Source organism: Terrapene carolina, unplaced genomic scaffold, assembly GCF_002925995.2.
Source record: "Terrapene carolina triunguis isolate 2854851 unplaced genomic scaffold, T_m_triunguis-2.0 Scaffold85, whole genome shotgun sequence".
Taxonomy (NCBI): domain Eukaryota; kingdom Metazoa; phylum Chordata; order Testudines; family Emydidae; genus Terrapene; species Terrapene triunguis.
Genome location: NW_020664436.1, coordinates 43,097,396 through 43,117,354, shown reverse-complemented (window position 1 = coordinate 43,117,354; position 19,959 = coordinate 43,097,396). Strand labels below are relative to the sequence as shown.

The 19,959-nt window shown below is 44.3% G+C and overlaps 1 protein-coding gene across 1 annotated transcript in view; it reads left to right on the top strand.

The window, feature by feature from the left end:
* The window catches only part of ADGB (androglobin), a 219,879-nt gene extending 205,228 nt beyond the window's left edge, over positions 1–14,651 (top strand). The window contains 3 exon segments of the mRNA XM_026649581.1: positions 9,642–9,750; positions 12,308–12,491; positions 14,424–14,651. Of these exon segments, the coding sequence (XP_026505366.1) occupies positions 9,642–9,750; positions 12,308–12,491; positions 14,424–14,615 (485 nt within the window). The 3' untranslated portion in view covers positions 14,616–14,651.
* The last annotated feature ends 5,308 nt before the right edge of the window (positions 14,652–19,959 follow it).

Below are 19,959 nucleotides of genomic sequence, written 5' to 3'. Positions count from 1 at the left end.
TGAACTTGCTGATTACCCACCTTACTTGACACACATTTATTATTTTTAAAACCACAGCTATATTTCATACATATAATATAGTTCAACTGTTTTGGGTCTGGAGTGCTCAGAACATGAGTGCAACATGATCATTTGATTAACACGGTCACCAACCACGTACTGAATGCCAGAATTTGAACTAAATTGAGCATGTGGGTTCTGATCCAAAGACTCTTGAAGTAAATGGGAGACTTTCCATTGATTTTGATGGGCTTTGGAGCAGTCCCTTAAAGAGTGGCAATTGGAAAAAGGGGCCTATGAGCATTTTTGTGTGCAGTATCTTTGTAATTGTTGTTTTGTTCTGGAGAATAGTTGTCTGATGAATAGCCCCAAAGGCACGTACAATTCTTCCTTTAGCACTCTTGCCAGACCACCATGTAGAAGGCTCCTTCACTACCCATATGCTGCATACACAGAACCATAGGCCAGCTACCACAAATAAGGTACAGTAGGCCACAGCCAGCTGATATTCTGGGGGAGTGGCTGTCCTGGTAAAGTCCATCTACCATGACATTTGTGTGGGATAAGGAAAAGAAGGTGTTATAGTTCTTGTACACAGGGCTAGATTAAGGCAGAAGCACTGTGGACCTGGGCCTAGGGTCGCAGCTCCTGGAGTCATGGTATGCCATCAGGAATTCAGCTTTAATTTTTAAAAAAGTTATGTTTCTAGCCCTCATGCTTGCAAAGAAAAACTTGAAATGTGAATCAAGTGTAACTGATGTAGTATCACTTGCCTGACTCTGCAGACAGCCTGCGTAATAGCTCTCTGAGACATATGAAGTGGGACACGAACTCTCTGACAGACAGGAACATCTTAATGGGTTGTTGACTTGAAACCCAGTGCTATCCAGGGCCCTCCCCAACACTACCCCAGCAGAGGACCGTGGGCTAGGAGGAGAAGAGAACCTCCTTTCTTCCATCCTGTCTTGGCTCTGCTGTGATGGAAAAGGCCTCCCCACGTTGCTCTAGTGCTTTGGTTCCCAAACTTTAACAGCCCACGAACCCCTTTCACTAAATTGTGACATCTCATGAACCCCCTCCTAAAAATGAATATTTCCAAGGATTTAAGTTTAAATTTCCTCAGTGTGATGGATTCGCTTGCTTTGCTCTGCATAGCTCTTGGAAGTCTGGAACCATTGGAGAAAGATAAAGTCTCAGCTCTGGTTCGGCATCAAGTCTGTTTCGGTATTTGGTTTTCAGATGTGCATACGAGGAAAATGCTTTCTCGCATAAGTATATTGTTGAAAATGGTAACAAAACTGCAGCAGCTTTTTCTGCCAGAAAGGGGTACTCGTTTCTTAAACTCAGCCAAAAGTTGGTCAATGATAGATTTCTGAAACTCCTTTTCAGTTTGTAATCACAGGAGATCTCAATCAATTTCTCTTTTTCCTTGGTGTTTAATATCTGCGTTGAGAAAGTGGTATCATCAAAAGGGTTGCGAATTCAGTCATTATCGCCTGACATAGCTGGAAAGTATTCCCTGAAAGTTGTGCAAAGTCCTTTTAGGTGTGCAGTTATATTGGTTTTAGTGCACTGATCCAACTGAAGTTTATGTTCTGCCAGGAAGTCATGAAGATTAGAAAACAATCAAACTGAGCGTTTCAGTAAACAACTTTCCCAGAACTGCAATTTCTTTATCAGGGATTCAACTCGCTCTTGCACATTGAAAACTGTTATATTGAGGCCTTGAAGAGATAAATTTAGGTCATTAATTCTTGAGAAAATATCTGCTAAATAAGCTAGGCTCTGGAGCCAGACATTATTTTCCATACAGCTGGCAAGGTGGAAAGGGTGGCTGTTGAAAAAAAACTAGGATTTCCTTTCTAACCTCAAACAAGCGCACAAGCGCACCCCTTGAGAGCCATCTAACTTCAGTATGGGTCAACACACAGTCGTGTATACTACCCATTTCTTCACAAAGTACGTGAAATATTCTGGAATTTGTTGGCCATGATTTTATGAAATTCACCATTTTCATTGCATTGTCCAGCACTTCCTTCAGTCCCTCTGGCATGCATTTTGTTGCAAGGGCTTGTCTATGGATGCTGCAATGAGTTCAAGAGACTTTTGATGCAACCTTTTTTGTTCGAGCTACAAATCCAGTATACTTCCCCGTCATTGATGTGGCCCCATCAGTGCAAATGCCTAGGCAACGAGACCAATCTATTTCCTTTCCTTGAAAATATGCATTAGTCAGATTGAAGATATCTTCTCCAGTTGTACGTTCTTCCAATGATCGGCAAAACAACAAATCTTCTTCAACCATACCTTCATTCACATAACGTACAAACAGTAGCAAAATAGCTAGATTAGCTACATCAGTTGATTCATCCAACTGTATAGCATAATATGGACTATTTTTCACTCTAGATACAATTGTGGTCTCTACATTATTTGACATGTCATTAATTCTTCGTGACAACGTATTATTGGAGAAAGGTACCATGTCAATCCTTTTTGCAGCCTTTTCTCCGAGCATGCAATGAACTACGTCTTTTATACATGGACCAATCAAGCTCTCTGCTATGGTATGGGCTTCTGATGCTTTTGCTACTCGGTAGCGCACGCGGTATGACGCTTTAAGTGCATTTTCATTATCAGTACTTGCTTTGGATATAAAACTGGTAATGTCACTTTTCTTCTCAGCTAATTTTCGCTTGAAAAAATCAACAGGCTTGTCGAGTTGTGCAGGATGCCTAGTTTCTAAATGGCGCTGAAGTAGAGAAGGTTTGAGGCTGCTGTTTGCTAGAACATCACCACAAATCACACACAGTGGTTTTGGATGTTCTTGATCACCAATGCATGTAAAGCCATATTTTATATAATCATCGTCATATTTTCTTTTCTTTGTAAGTGACTTTCCAGGACCATCATGATCATTAGACTTAGATTTTCCACAGTGTGGACTTGAGGAAACACTAGCTGATTCCAGCGTCTTTACACTTTCCTTTTTCAGCCACTTATCCATTGAACCTGTGTACAAAAATTCTAATAAAAATAACCGAGAGACACTGCTAACAACCAACAAACTAGAAACTGAGATGATTCACTCACTGAAGCAAATCAGCACTCCAGAGAGAAGGACAATTACTGAGACACCTTAACACTCCTACACTGGCTACAACGTGCTTCTGGCTGGTTTGGCTCGCAAACAGCTTTTCTTCCACTGAGGAAGGTGCCCTGGGAGGGACAAATTAGCTTGGACCACCCCCCACGTTCAGCGTGGCCCCCTGCTGACTGCCCTGGATGCAAACTTCCTCTGCCTGACAAGGACAGGGAACCGAGCTGCCACCTGCACCCCGCATGGAGTGCTGGGGTTCGGGGCTGCTGGCTCCCCCGCTGACAGGGGAGGGCTGGGGCTGCCGACTCAAACTGCCCAGCCCCGCTCTCCACGAAGCTCGGGCTGCCAGCTCCCTGGCTGACAGGAGGGCTCGGGCTGCTGGCTCAAACTGCCCGCTCTCCCCAAGGCTCGGGCTGCCGGCTCCCTGGCTGACAGGGGAGGGCTTGGGCTGCCCGCTCAAACTGCCCGGCCCTGCTCTCCCTGGGGCTCGGGCTGTCTGCCCTGCAACTGGGTCCCAGCAGAGTCCTCTGGCCGCCATTAATGAATTTTTTCTTGCAAACCCCCTGAAACGTTCTGTGAACCCCCAGGGGTTCGCAAACCCCACTTTGGGAACCACTGCTCTAGTGGGCAGTAGCTGAGGCCTCCAGGATAGACCTCAGTCCTTTTTAAAACAGAGACTAGTGATCCAGGGAGGGGAGAGTCCCAGTTTGACCAAAGAGAAGTGATGGTCCCCACCCAACACTAACCCAGACTGGACTCTTGTGTAGGTGGCTTCTCCTTCGCACTCAGGAAAGGGCCACAAGGGGTCCAACATTAAGCCAATCTGGCCCTGTTTGTATTTAAGATTAAAAATTCAATGGCTGAAAAAGACATCAGCAATAAATGAAAATGTTCTCCTCCCTGCCTGATGTACACGGGAGAGCAAGAACAGTGAAGCTTTCTGAGTAAATTAAACTCTAATCAAACCAAAACAATCTTGATTCATTTAATCCCATTGTCACAGAATGACATAGTGTTATGCACAAATTGTGTAATAAAAAACACAACTGATGTCAACCTGAGGGAAAGTTGGAGCTGTAAAGAGATGAAGCATTGAACATGTATAGATTTTTAAATATCCTGTTTAAAATCTTGAGTTTTATTCAAAGTACTATATCAGCAGTTCTGTGAATTCTATTTCCCTCCCCCCCCTTAACAGGAACTTAGAGTCAAGTAATCAGAATGGAAAATAGGGAGTTTAGATATGCTGACTTTATGATTAGCTTTAGAGATGCCAATTTAGCGATTAGATTTCAGTAGTGATTTGGGCCTTCAATTTAATTTAATTTTATTTCTTGCTATTTATTAATTGAGTTTGTCATTATACCCATATACGCAATTTAGGAGGATCGTTAGCAGGTGAGAGCAATTTTTTTAACAGCAATGAATGCGCATATGGCTTTTCAGATGAAGCATTTCAAAACTCTTTTTAAAAATTAACTTGAAACAGCTACAGATAGTTATCTGCAAATACTGACACAAATGCTTCCAGCCTCGGAGTAAAATCTTTTAATGCTCAAGCACTATCTTTCTTGTTGCTGGGGAGAACATTCCAATAATATCTTTAAAAGCCTCTTGTTGGTTGCTGAATTAAATAAAGGAACCAGATACTTTCATAGAAACAAACTATAGTGAGCACCATTACATCTTGAAATTTACCCGAGTACTTGTAGTCAAATTTACCACAGCTTTTGCAGCATTTTGTAGTCAAAGTAAAAGGACTACAGCAAATACCACAGTGTAGGGTTTATACAGTGGTGTGATTAACATCACCCTGGTGGAAGCCATGACCCCGATGGATAACTATGTGGTGGCCAATAGTCCAGTCTCACTGACACCGAGGACAGGGGCTCCCAGAACCAGGACATCGAACCCTAGCGAGGGCCATGATAGGAGAGGAGGCTGAGGATGGCTGAGCCAGCCGCCCCCCTTTGGATTGCTCCCACACAGAGGACATGACCATGATGGAGCAGAGAGGGGACCAGTATTGCCAAGGAAAGTGGTATGCCCCACTTGGAGACCCTACAGTCCCAGAAGTGAGCCAGTCACCTCTGACCCTGAAGGGGAGCTGCTTCAAGTGTGCACAGGAAGGGCATTTTAGGCATGAGTGTTCCTTCATGGATTGCAGCTATGGTCTGGTATGGATGGCAGGCACTAGAGATTGTAGGTGGGGCCCAGCCAAGATGCTGCTGCAGGTATGGGTCAAAGGAGCTGAAGTGATAGGCCTGATAGTCTCCAGGTGTAACTATTGTATGGGCAACCATGATAGAGTCCTCCAATATGTCAGATGCTCCGATCTACCCCGAGTGCATCCATGGGGACGTGTGACTCTACCCTGTGACAAACATGCAGCTGAGGGTAGGAGGCCACATGAAGACTTGCAGAGTCAGCCAACAGCCACCCTGACCTACTTGGTCATCTTAGCGCAGGACTGGAAGTGGATTGGGGAGCTCCTCAAGCACTGTAACAGAAATCCCCCGCAGAAAGCAACCCAGAGCTGAAAACAAGCAGGCTTATGGGTCAAGACATGGCAGAAGACCCTGAAGGAGGGCTCCTCTGGACAGCCAGGGACACCAACTCAGCAGCCCGCTAGCTCTGGGGACACCTGAAGAAGTAAGCCATGATTGGCTACCAGAAGATGAGGACTTTGTTTGGGAACAACAGGAGGACCAGACACTGAGCCCAGGGCCGGCTTTAGGAAGTGCGGGGCCCGATTCGACGGGGCCCCGGCAGGGATGACTCACCTGGCGGCACTCTGGGTCTTCGCTCTGGGTCTTCCGCGGCACTGAAGGACCCGCCGCCGAAGACCCAGTAGGGAACCACCCAGTGAGTACATCCCCCCCCCCCCCCCGGCCCCCCCCCCCCCGCCCTCCCCCACCCCCCCCCCACCCGCCCCGGTCTCGTACCATGCCGCTTACCCCCTACCGGAGCCACGCCGGGGCCAGGACTGGGGCCCAGGCTGGAGCCGGGGCCGGGACCGGGGCCGGAGCCGGGCCCGGGCCTGGGGCTGCGCCGCCCGGCCGGGGCCAGGGCCATGCCACTTGGAGCTGGAGCTGCGCTGCCTGGCCAGAGTCGGGGCCGGGGGTGGGCCGCGGGGCCGGAGCTGCTCAGCTGGGGCCGGGGCGCTCGGCCGGGGCCGGAGGGAGCCGCTTGGCCGGGGCCGGGTCGGGGCCGGGCCGGAGCCGGACTGGGCCACGCCGTGCCTCCCTGGAGCCCTCCTCGCGCCTCCCCCCCGCCCCAGCTTACCTGCCGCTGCTTGTTTCCAGGCTTCCCGCGCGAACATCTGATTTGCGGGAAGCAGGGGAGGGGGAGGAGAAGGGGCGCGGAGCATTCAGGGGAGGAGGGGGAGGTGAGCTGGGGACGGGGCGGACAGCTGCTGGAGCTTGGGAACTGGCTCCAGCTCACCACTGGGCGCGGGGCCCTCTTAGGCGTGGGGCCCGATTCAGGGGAATCCAGGAAATCGGCCTAAAGCCGGCCCTGCTGAGCCACACCTGGGAGCAGGTGGCCATCTCGGATGGGGAGGACGGCAAAACCCAGTGGGCCCCACTTTGAACTGTGGAATAAGCAGCTTTACTGAGTGTAGAACCCCCAAACCCCCAAAAATGGTGACAGCTGCTGGTACCCAAGAAGTTCTGCTGGAGGTTACCACGCTTAGGGAGAGAAAAGACACTGGAGAGGGTGGCCCTTAGAGTCTTCTGGCCAGGCATCCACAAAGAGGTGTACAACTTCTGTGCCGTGTGCCCCAAATGCCAGCTGGCAGGGCCCAAAGGGATGCCAAAACCCTCCCTAATCTGCTCCCCGTGGTGGGTGTACCCTTCAAATGGGTAGGAGTGGATTTAGTGGGCACCCTTCAGAAGAGTGCACCAAGGTACCATTATATATTAGCAATAGTAGACTGTGCCATGCAGTACCCGGAAGCCAACCCGCTACACACAACTAATGCACCCACCATAGCGAATGAACTCATAAAGATCTTTATGCAGGTCAGAATACGAAGACAAACATTGACAGACAAGGGATCCAACTTCTCATCTGAACTGATGCAGGAATTGTGCAGACTGCTGAACATCAAAGACCTCAAGCTTTCTGTCTACCATCCGCCGATGGATGGGCTGGTGGAGCCATTCAGGGAGACACTGAAAGCCATGTTGAGCAAATTAATTGACGCAGACCCTTGGCACTGGGACCAACTGCCACCATCATTGCTATTTGAGTACAGGAGATCCCCCAAGCCTCCATGGAGATCTTGCCCTTTGAGCTTCTGTATGGGAGACAACCCAGAGGAATTTTGGCCCTCCTTTGGGGATCATGGGAAGAACAGGAGTCTCTGGTCATGGGCTCAGTGCAGTATGTGCTCCAACTACAAGTATGCCTGAAAATACTTGCCAAGGAAAACCTGTTGAAGAATTTGCCAAGGAAAACCTGTTGAAGGCCCAACAAACCCAGAAACGTACCCACAGCAAGGGGGCACAATTGTGAACATTCAGACCAGGAGACAGGATGGTGATGTTACTCCTGACATCTGAATCAAAACTATTGGCCAGTGACTATTGGCCGTCTGAAGTAGTAAGAAAGGTAGGGCCAGTGGACTATAACATCAATCAGCCTGTGAGATGGAAGAACACACAAATGTATCACGTCAACCTCCTGATGGCCTAGAAGGATCAGGAGAGCCTTCTGATAGCCCCGTATACCCCAGAATCAGAAGTGGGGCCTCAAGCCATGACATCCCCGGACCAAATCCCTGTGCCAGTGGGGTCAGAGCTCGACTCGAGGCAATAAGCCCAAATACTACAACTGACTCAGGCCTTCCCCATGGTGTTCTTGGCCCTCTCAGGGAGGACTCCCTTAACCCAACATCACATTGCAACGATGCCCAGACAAAGAATCATCAACCCCTGCTGAAGATGTGGGGAGCACTCCAGGCTATGCTGAACCTGGGGATCATTGAGGAATCCCACAGTGAGTGGAGGAGTCCTATTGTGCTAGTGCCAAAACCCAATGGCTCAACAAAATTCTGCATAGACTTTAGAAAGATCAGTGCTATATCAAGATTCAACAAGTATCCGATGCCTCAGGTGGATGAGCTACTAGAGAGACTGGGAACCCCACGTACATCTCCATGCTTGATTTGACCAAGGGATACTGGCAAATTCCCAGGACAAAGGCATCCTGGGAAAAGACAGCCTTCCCTACTCCCTTTGGCCTCTGTCAGTTCGTGGCCATGCCCTTTGGCCTGCATGGAGCAGCCACCACCTTTCAGCGACTGATAGACCAGGTGCTGCATCCCCACTACCAGTATGCAGCCGCCTATATTGATGACATAGCCATCTATAGCTGCAGCTAGGAAGACCACCTACAGCACGTCACTGCGATTATGCAGGCCCTCAAGAATCAGGGGCTTACTGCAAATCCTGCCAAATACCACCTGGGACAGAGAGAAGTAACTTACCTTGGGTACACTATGGGACAGGACTGGCTACGCTCCCTGGTAATTAAGGTCCAAGCATTGACCTATTGCCTGACCCCATCAATCTAGAAGCAAGTGCGACATTTCCTAGGCCTCGCTGGCTATTATAGGCTGTGCGGCTTCGCCACAATAGCTGCCGCCCTTACTGACCTGGTAAAAAGCACCCGCCCCAGAAAGGTGCAAGGGACAGAAGAATGTGACAAGGCCTTCAGAACTTTGAAGAACTTGCTAACCCAGATGCCAGTTCTCTTCAACCTTAATTTTTCAAAACTGTTTATCCTCCAGATGGACATGTTGGAAGTGGGTCTCCTGGGCCGTGTTGGCCCAAGAGGTAGAACTACTAATTTCATACAAAATTTCAAATGCTACATAATTTAGAGATGAAACAGAGCTGTAACATTTGGATCAAAATTTCAAAAAACCACAGTCTGGGGGCATTTGAGTCTAAGATTTTAATCTGGTCTGTTATGAAGATGGGGTCAAAAACTGAAATCTGATTTTGGATTCAACTCTCCTTCCCCCCCCCCCCCCAAGCTCAGAGGATTTTTGGACCTGGGGCTTTGCTTTGGGTCCATCAGCACTTACAGTATCATGGCATTCTCCCAACACCAGACATAGTAAAGGTTGAAAAATTGTTTCTGTAATAAGCCCTTGATTTCACATACTCATAACTATCTCACTATTTTGCCTTTGGGGCTGATACTTTGCTCTCAGATCCTTTGGGGAGATGAATAACTTGGAAATGGCTGAAATTGGCCATAGTTGTTTGTTAGCAATATGGGTTTAACTAAGTTTATACATAAAATAGATATTGTGAAGTATATTAAAAATGTTCCTTGGCAGATGTACAGTACTTTCCATCTTCTGGGATTCTGTAATAACACAAGAAATAGAAGTAGCTAAATGTTAGTTGTTCTCCTGCTCAGCCTGTAATAATGTGTGCTGCTGAGCCAGAAGAGGATAGAACTTTATTAAGGAGAGGAAGATTTTCATGACCAAACAAAGTAACCAGTTTAATCTATTTTATTGCAGATGCAGTTTCCCCTGTGCTTGAAATAATAGCATCACCAGCAGCCACTGACGCAAGCACACAAGCTCAGCAAAAGGAATGGGAACCTCTAGACCTAACCCCCTACGTTAGGTAAATTGTGGCAAATGTAATTAAATGCTAAAAATATGTTAATGCAGTATTTACAGTAAGAATTTACAAATAGAAGAGTTATAGACTGCATTATATTGTTTCTACAACTGTAATTCATTCCTGGGTGCATACAGTATAGATTACAGTACTTTGACTTACTGTATATGGCATTAGCCTTTATTCCTCAGCTTTTATTAGCCCAACCCATGATTGTCATATTCCTGTCACAGTAGTTGTAGAAACCATGATTGCATTCTGAGCTCAGTTTCATGCTATGAAACTGAAGTAATTCAGCTGAAGTCAGTACTTTTTTCACATTTATAGAGGTATAAGTGATATCAGAATTTGGCTCGATACCTGACTTTTGTGTGTTTAAAATCTATGCCTTACTATATCTAAGTGCAATTAATTTTCTTTGTATAAAAATTAATAAAAAAGGAATTGAACAGTAACACAATGTATGACATGAGAATTAAATATGTGGAATCCAGACGATGCATATGCTGGCAAATTTATTTTAATATGTGTTTGTTTCAGTGATCATACATTAAAATAATCATAGTTAGTGCACTTCCAGTATGTCAGTGTGTGATGCAAGATTCAAGTACTATATTTAATGCACATGTATGTGTAATGATACATTTAAATAAATGTCTAATCACTGGAATAAATACTGTGTGTACTAATGTGCAGCTATCTAGATATAGACATACTTAGGCCCCAGTTCACTGAAGCATATGTTTTAAGTCCATTCCTATTCAGGCTAGCACTTAAGCACATCATTGACTTCAATGGAACTTAAGCACATTGTGACAGGTTGGGTCACAGAGACCCCCTTGGGACTGTCACCTGATGTGCTGAGACTATCTCTGAGCCCGTTTTCCCTGCCAGCTTGGGATTTCAGTACCCTGTCTCGTTGAGCCAGACACGCTAGTCTGCTGCAAACACAGACCCACGTCCGAACCATGTCCCCCAAAAGCTGCAGACTTAACTGAAAACACCTTAAGAAGTGCTCCTGTCTCTAACACCAAGATACCCAGTTCCCAGTGAGATTCAACCCCCAAATAAATCCATTTTACTCTGTTAAAGCTTATACAGGGTAAACTCATAAATTGTCCGCCCTCTATAACACTGATAGAGAGATATACACAGCTGTTTACTCCCCCAGGTATTAATTACTTACTCTGGGTTAATTAATAAGCAAAAAGTGCTTTTATTAAGTATAAAAAGTAGGATTTAAGTGGTTTCAAGTAATAACAGACAGAACAAAGCAAGTCACCAGGTAAAATAAAGCAAAACACGCAAGTCTAAACCTAATACAGTTAAGAAACTGATTACAGATGAAATCTCACCCTCAGAGATGTTCCAATAAGCTTCTTTCACAGACTAGACTCCTTCCTAGTCTGGGCCCAATCCTTTCCCCTGGTACAATCCTTGTTAGCTCCAGCTCAGGTGGTAACTAGGAGATTTCTCATGGCTGGAACCTCCTTTGTTCTCTTCTACCACCTTTTTAGCTTTGGCCCAAGGCGGGAATCTTTTCTCTCTCTGGGCACCAGGTTTAAGATGGATTCCAGTGACATGGTGACATGTCCTGTGATACCCCAAGCCTTCATTCTTCCTGGCCTGACTCACAGGAAAGCTTGCAAGTAAACGGAGCCATCTACAGTTAATTGTCCTAGTTGATGGGAGCTATCAAAGTTCTAAACCATCATTAATGGCCCACACTTTGCCAAACTACAATAGGACCTCAGGGTTATATTTTATATTCCCAGTTTCAGATACAAGAATGATACATTCATACAAATAGGATGAACACACTCAGTAGATTATAAGCTTTGTAATGATACCTTACATGAGACCTTTTGCATGAAGCATATTCCAGTTACATTATATTCACACTCATTAGCATATTTTCATAAAATCATATGGAGTGCAACGTCACACACATGCTTAAAGTTAAGCACATATTTAAGTGCTGTCCGGCATAAGGACAATTTCCTGAATCAGGGCGTTAATTGGGAAGGAAACTAGTACAATACTGAAGAGAATGAAATTAAGACAGCAGAAAATTTGACCCAATATCTTCTCACATGCTTGACTCTTTCTAGGATTTTATGTTATGTCTTCAATAGTTTATAACTTCTTTATTTCTCAATCAATTTTATCAACATTATCAAAACACTCACAGGTACTCACTGAGCACATGCGATTTAAAAATCATTTTGAGTTATTGCAATATGAAAAAGATCTGAAAATGTCCCCATTTTCTGAGAAACCCCTGAATTCCCATCCAGATAACTAAAATAGGGATGAGCACAATTTTACCAAAATTTTAAAGGATCAAGCATAAGAAATATTGGCCAAAAGAATCATTTTTCCAGTTATGATCATCAGTAAATAGTGGGTGAGAATAAAATTGGCTCCTTAACCATATCTAGAATCATGATAGTAACATTGAATTGTACAATTAGATATATTGTATACTGGCGATCAGTCATGTAAAAACTGTTCTAATCTGCCTCTGAAGTGAGACAAATAATGTTTGTATTTCCTACAGAAAAACAATGCCTGAGCCTGTGCTAAGAAATGAGTCTATCATTCAACAGCAGGAGATGCGTAAAGCAGAAGAAATAAATCGTTTTAGGGAGCTTCGACAGCTGGTTCTGGAACAAAGAGAAAAAGACCAAAATGCTCGCACATTATTGAAGCAAAATATACTTGAAATGTATGAGCATCTACAAGTAAGTCCATAGATAGGTTTTCTGTGATTTCAACCACCTATGCACACAAACGTATTTGGACTTCTATAATAAGTACACTTCATTAGAGTAAATGAGCCTGAAATTTCACTTGAACCATGGTTAAAGCACAAGGTTCCCAGAAAAATACTAGTGTTACACAACATTGTAGAGGTGATGCTCTAGAATACATTTCTTGAGGTACTACATTCAAGGGGCACAGCTTTGTAAATACCAACGTAACATGATGGTTCAAAGTGAGAGTAAGCGGAGTGTTTGGTACATACCTGTGTGTACGTACTAGATCTGGCATTTCCAGTTTGGCCTGTTTGATGCAGAGCCATGTAGCTTTTTTCAGTAAGGAGAGGAAACTTTGTCGAAAATAGAAAACTGCATTGACAAAAAAAAAAATCACTGCTGATGTTTCCAAGTGAGATGCTGAAGAATATAATATTGGTATGTTGCAGTCTTCCTGAAATCTGCATAAGGCCAGCTAGCAAACTAGTAGAGTTCTTAAGTTTTGATGAAACACAGCTACAAATAATACACTCAGCAGATGGTACAACATTAGTGCAGTGTGTCAAGGTTGGGATCTATTTAATAGATGAAGTGGGTAAAGATACCTTAACAAAATTGACTTAAGCTTTAAGAGTCAATAAGAGCAATATGATTTTTGACAAGCAAGCCACAGTGATGCATTAATCACCATGAATCAAATGACCCCAGTCCTGATCTTTTAGAGCTGGATAAGAGCCAGTGAAAGTATCCTTCCAATAAGATGGAGTGATTTATTGCAGTCATTTTAACTTTCTCCTTCATAAAAGCTCCCATATGCCATACTGAATGATGCACAGTACATAAGATAGACTGACCAATTACATGCCGGCAATGGGTGAAGGGAGCTTGCAGGACTGGGTCCTTAATAAAGCACACACAATGATTTTCAGAACTTACTAGTGTTTTTAGGTGCCTTAATTTTTAGGTGCCTAACTTGGAACATTTTAAAGGGGCTTGATTTTTAGAGATTTGTTGTTCAGCACTCAAAATCTTTAGTCACATCGGAACATCTTGGCCACACTAATCAGCACTTGAAGTGTTTTCATCCATAGACCTCAGAGCACTTTACAAGGATAGCTAAGTATCATTATTGCTGCTTTACAGATGGGGAATCTGAAGCATGGAGAGGTTAAGGGAAAAAATTTCAAAAGTGAGTTTGGGGCCTAAGTCTCATTGAAAGTCAGAGGGACTTAGATGGCTTAGTATCAGAGGGGTAGCCGTGTTAGTCTGGATCTGCAAAAGCAGCAAAGAGTCCTGTGGCACCTTATAGTCTAACAGACGTATTGGAGCATGATCTTTCGTGGGTGAATACCCACTTCGTCGGCTTAGACGGCTTAGTCACTTTTGAAAATGGGACTTGGCAAAAAAATTTGAAAGGTGCCTAAATCTCATTTTCAAAAGTGACAAAAGCTCTTAGGAACTTGACTTGCAATGATACTTAGGTCCAACCGTCACTTCTGAAAATGGGACGACATCACTTTTGGAAAACTTTCCCCTAAGTGACTTTTCTAAGCTCACACCACAAGTGAGTGGCAGAATTGAGACTAGAACCAGGGGCCTGACCAGTCCAGTGCCCTGTCCTCTATCAACACTAATTGCTTAGGGTACTAGAAATGCTTTTAAAAAGCAACTTTTTGTAAACTACTTCCTCTTCTTCATGATGTAAAAGATCACCTGTTTGTAATCACTAAGCAACTCTGACACAGGGCAGGATAGGACTATAGACAATGCATATGCATTAACACGTAAGGGAGAAACCAGAAGTCCTCAATATAGTCAAGGTCAGAACAGGAGCAAGAAACCTAAATGGCAGGGTACACGACCTTATTATATATATGAATGCTCATTTGTTTGTGGGGGGTATTTGTTTTTGGATAGGTATCCTTAGATGAAGCACGAGGCAGGGTTCTCAGTGCTCGGGAAGCATACAGAAGTAAGCTACTAGAGGCTGACCTCAAAAAACAAGAAGCACTAGCCGCTGAAGAAGCAGCCATTCGAGCAGAGCAAGAGAAGAAAAGTCCAGATGCACAGAAAAAAAAGCAAGGAAAAAGTGCAGGGAAAAAAAAGTAATGGCCTGAAAGGTTAACTCTGCCCATTGTTTAGGAAAGAGAATTTATTTTTAATGATTTATTAAAAGAATTATTCAATATTTTTCTAAGTCAATGTTTTGTTGCCCCGAAAATGCAGTTTTTGCTCTTTTCCAGGTATTATTCCAAAATCCATCTAGCATTGCTTTCTTTTTAACATGAAAAGTTTGTAGTTTTCATTTGATAAATGATAATCATACCATTACAGTTTATCTGTTTTAACTGAAATAAAATTTTGCACTAAAATTATTCATATTGTATCGAACTTGTTCTCCCAGTACCACGTGTCTGTCCCCCTATTTTTCAGTTTAAAAAAACAGTCAAAAAGAAGGCAATAACATCTCTGAAAGGATTGGATCAAAAAGAAAAGAGCTATTATTTTTAATAGGGCACGAGGAGTCAAGAAAAGTTGCTTAACGGCATGTGGAAATTTCTCTAGCATTCCAAAATGTTTACAGATGTCCAGTTTCAAGGCTGCACCTAGGACCAGCTTCTTCTGTGGGCTTATACTCTTGACTTCACTAGGGTCAAACTAAGGATGAATTTGGGCTATTAGATTCTGTGTCACTGAACTTTGCAGAAACATGAACTCCTTCAGTGGATGATGATTTGTGTTATGCATACTAATTAAGTAGTACCACGCCATTCTATTTCATATGCAGAATTCAAAATGTTTAGAAAAGACTATCATACTAGACATCTCCAAGCTATTTGGCTACTAAAACTTTTTTTTCCTTCACATCTAGCTCCACCCTCACAAATTCTTTCAAATCCTACGATAGTTCCCTAGACTAGCTAACTGTGACCCTCACGTCACACCATTAAGAATCTAGATTTATGGTTGTACACCGAAAATTGTGAATTATTGGACCACATTACTCTCTTCCTCTTTTTTCTTCCTGTCCAGTTCTCATTTCAGTTTTTATGTAATAGTTTTTATCCTTTGCGGGGGGCAGTGAGGAGGAGGCATTTCATGTCGAGGTCACTGCTCAGTGTAATTCATGCCCATGGGTCCCGTGGTGCAGTCCCTGATGGGCCTTCATCCAAGGGTTCTCAGGACAAATTATTTATTGGCCTCAGAGTGCAGCCACCAACTCTTGCTGGTGGCCACTCACCCACTTTTCCCTAAAATATTTAATTAACTTTAGGAAAAACAAATAAAAACAAGTAAGTCTGCTATGAAAAGTGATACATGTCCAAATCATTGTAATGTATTTATTGCTAGCTACTAAGTCTGTTGTGAAAAGTGATATTAACAAACATACGTGTATCACTTTTCATAGCAGACTTACTCAGCCCCGGCAAGCCTGGGGACAAATTAAGCCCTGGATGGGAGGTTGGGGGAGGCAGCAGGGGCCGGGGCAATGGGGGTCGGCAGCCAGGGGAGACTGCTGGGGGCTAGAGCCTGAAGCCCGACATCTGAGGGACGGAGCCCAAAGCCGTGTAGCTGGGCCTGCTGCTGTGCAGCCAAAGCCCAGGGCTGGGACCCAAAGTCCCACAGCCAGAGCCTACTACCTGGCCACCACAGGACTGAAGCCCAAAGCCTGAGCCCCACTGCCTCTGAGAAGGTGGGGAACTCACCAGCTGTCAGCTCCTCCAGCGTTGTGCCCCAGGTGTCTCCAGAGGTGGGCAGGGCCCAACCCCTCCTGGGAGCCCCAGCAACCAACACCAAAGCGGTGCATGCAGGAGCAACAGGAAGGGGGAGAGGCCCACCCCCTCCCCATCACAGCCCAGGAGAATGTGGGCACAAGAAAGCCCCTGGTGGCCACATGCAGTCACAGTGGCTGCATTTGAGAACCACTGATAGGCCATGTCTACACTAGAGAGCTTAGTGGCAAATCTGTACTGATGCAGCTGTGCCACTGTAAGATCTCTCATGTAGCCGCACTGTGCTGATGGGAGAGAGATCTCCAGTCGACATAATTACTCCAGCGAGAGGCGGTAGCTGTGTCGGCAGGAGCAGCTCTCCTGCCGACATAAGTGCTGGTGTGGACAGTGCAACTTATGTCGCTCAGGGGTATGTTTTTTCACACCCCTTCAGGACATAAGTTATACCTACATAAGTGGTGGTGTAGACATAGCCTTAGAGCCTTTGGAGCCTTGATTGGAATTTATAGCTGTTCCCTATAGATAGAACCACTAGGGATGTGCAGTGACAGTTACCTGGCCTTCTCCATGTAGGGTGAAAGCACTCATTAGAGCAGCTGCTTATATGGGTATAGAAGGTCCTTCACTTTGGGGTATAGTCATCACACATGAAGATGGATGTTATGCGATATCCAATCCTTGTAGAAAGAGACCATGTTCAAAACTCTTTCTAAATCACAACAGCTAGAGCAGGGGTCCCCAATGAGGTGCCCACGGGTGCCATGGCGCCCGCCGGGGCATCTAAGTGCGCCTGCGTACTGGCCAGCGGACAAACATCCACCGAAATGCCACTGAGAAGCAGCGTCATCCAGAGGCACCGCCGATTTTCAGCGTCGTTTCGGCAGCGACGCCTCTGGATGCTGCTGCTTGTCGGCACCATTTCGGCAGCGATGCCTATTGACATTGCCACTTGTCGGCGGCATTTCGGCGGATGCTCGTCCACCGCCACGGTCCTCTGTGGCTCGTCATCTGGCGCCTGCCAGACGAAAAAGTTTGGGGACCACTGAGCTAGAGCAAGTGACTTGAAAACATTCTGAGGTCACTCAGTCATATTTAGCTGTTTGAGCAGCCATTGCAGAATATACCATTCCTCCTCTACTACTAAACACCAGCTATTCAGGTAGGGTGACCAAACAGCAAGTGTGAAAAATCAGGACTGAGGTGGGGGGTAATAGGAGCCTATATAAGAAAAAGCCCCAAATATTGGGACTGTCCCTATAAAATCGGGACATCTGGTCACCCTATATTCAGGTCACCACCACTTTGATCAACTCCTCATTAGTTGGTTTGAATCCCTTTGTTAAATTGATTTAAGGGCGTAATCTGTGGGAAGGACATCTGTCATTCCACCCCCCATGGCACTAGCTGCACTGTTGTATGAGTCACATTTAAAAACTGTTTACTGTAAACACAGTTCTCAGCTGTAGCCAGATGGAATCTGAACAAAGTTTGGATACCAACGTGGAACAAATCAAATTAAAATTGTGGCTTTAAACTCAGTAGTTCTGACAGCAGATGATGCTAAAAGGTGACATTTCTTTTGTATTCTCTTTTCTCTTTCCTCCTCTTCCCATTCTAGTGTGTTCCCACCCATCCCCTTGCTGATTGTTGGGTTTTCCAGCTTCCTTCTCATCTTGAAGCATATCAGCACCCTCCTCCACTCATTCTGTGATGTTCCTTTTCCATTTTGTGCATTCTCTCTCTCTCACACACACCCCTCTCCTGTGAAGCCCAGTCTGACACTCCACCCCCTCGAGCCTGTTCCAATGAATTGTGTTGTGTATGCAAATAAGAATATGAAACCAGACTCCTGCTCATACGTTGGCCACCTATATTTCAGAGATCAGCAGGCTAGTAAGTTTTGGTTTGTAGCTGTAGGCTGCAAATGAAAAACCTTGTCAGTAGTGTGCAGGACTGGCTCATTTTGTTCTCTGGATTTCATAATATAGCGTTATTGCTATATTCAATACCGTTTCCATGGCAATGGCACGTGTTGGCCTTTTTCTTGTGTGATTCTGCGATAAGACTTCTGTAGAAGAGGATGAGATTAAAATGATCTTCTTGATGTCACAGCAAATGCTACTATGACATTCTGTTGTGGAAACTGAATCACTTCCAAAAACCATCAAAACAGAGAGGAAGTAAATTCGTATAAAGTGTCAAGAATGGCACTAATAATCCTCATGATGACAATGAATCACCGATTGGAATACAGTTACAAACTGAGTTAAACTATTGACAAATGTACTCAGCTCTTCATCATCAAACGCTGTTCTGATGACATAGGCACAATGCTAATTGCCATAATTTCTCATTTTAAAAAGTAAAGTAGCACATTAAGACTCTGATGTAGTTCATGAAATGGCTCTATCAGTTCATCTGTCATTTTATTTTAGTGGGATGGAGTAAATTACTATACACATTGTGCCTGTTTAATTGAATATGCTTTGGAATGTGGGGCTGTGCTAGGAGAACTGCATCAGTTTTACAAAATCCCCACACATACTCCAATAATGAAGATATTCTCTTTGCTGCTGATAGAGCTGGGAAGAAAATCAGCCTAATTTGGAGTGTGGTGCTTTTGGACTGTGCCGAAGATTCTGGGGAACTATACCCCAGAAACAGGTGATTGCTGACGTTCCTAATGTACAGTAGTTTCATGCCCAATAAATCTGCTCAGTCTTTCTCACACATTTCATTGCACATCAGGATCGATAGTCAATAAGCAAAAAAGGAGACACTGCTGAAATTTACAGGAAAGTGGGTCAATTCTAGGGTTGCCACCCCTCCAGGATTGTCCTGGAGTCTCCAGGAATTAAAGATTACTCTTTAAAGATTATGCCGTGATGAAACCTCCAGAAATACGGCCAACTGAAACTGGCACCCCTAGTCAGTTCCAACCATGTCCGCTGCACAGGTTGGTGAACCTTAAACTTTGAACACTTTACAATGAGTCTGATGATCAAGTTAAAACAGGCCAATATGTTTTAATTTACCTGATTGTTACTTATGATACTAAAACAAGCGTAACAAAGGCCATGTTACATTTTCACCAGGACAAACCATATTTCCATATTAGATTTAGGGACAACAGCCAGAATTTTATGGCATTTAGATCTAACTCAGCATCAGCTCTAAATTTGTTAGCCTGTGACATCTCTATTGTAGAAATATATTTCCAATAGCCAGTACAAGAAATACCATTCTACTACTTTTATTACCGATTGTATGTTTCATGATACAGAAATATATAATCTGGTGTAAAGTTTTGTATTTTCTCAAGATTCCTTGTAATGAAATTTGTAGAGCCATTACTGCTGTTTATGCAAAACTTAACACTCAGACCAGGCTCAGGGCCAGAATCAGCAAAGCACATAAGCACATGCTCAACGTGAAGTCCATCCCTATTCAGTAGAGCAATTAAGAAATGTAGTCAGTGGGACTCAACATATGCTTAAATCCTTTGCAGAAAAGGAATGGGCTTAAGCACATGTGTAAAGATAAGCATGTGCTTTAAGTGTCTCTCTGAAACAGGCCGTGAAGGACTATGGTGATGAGCACCACAGAAATAGCTGTAAACAAGAAAATTTGATGGGCTAGCTGATAGACCAAGCATTAGAATGGAGATCTTTTGTTGTTTCTGAAAGTTCTCCCATTCTGACATCACACACGGAAAAATG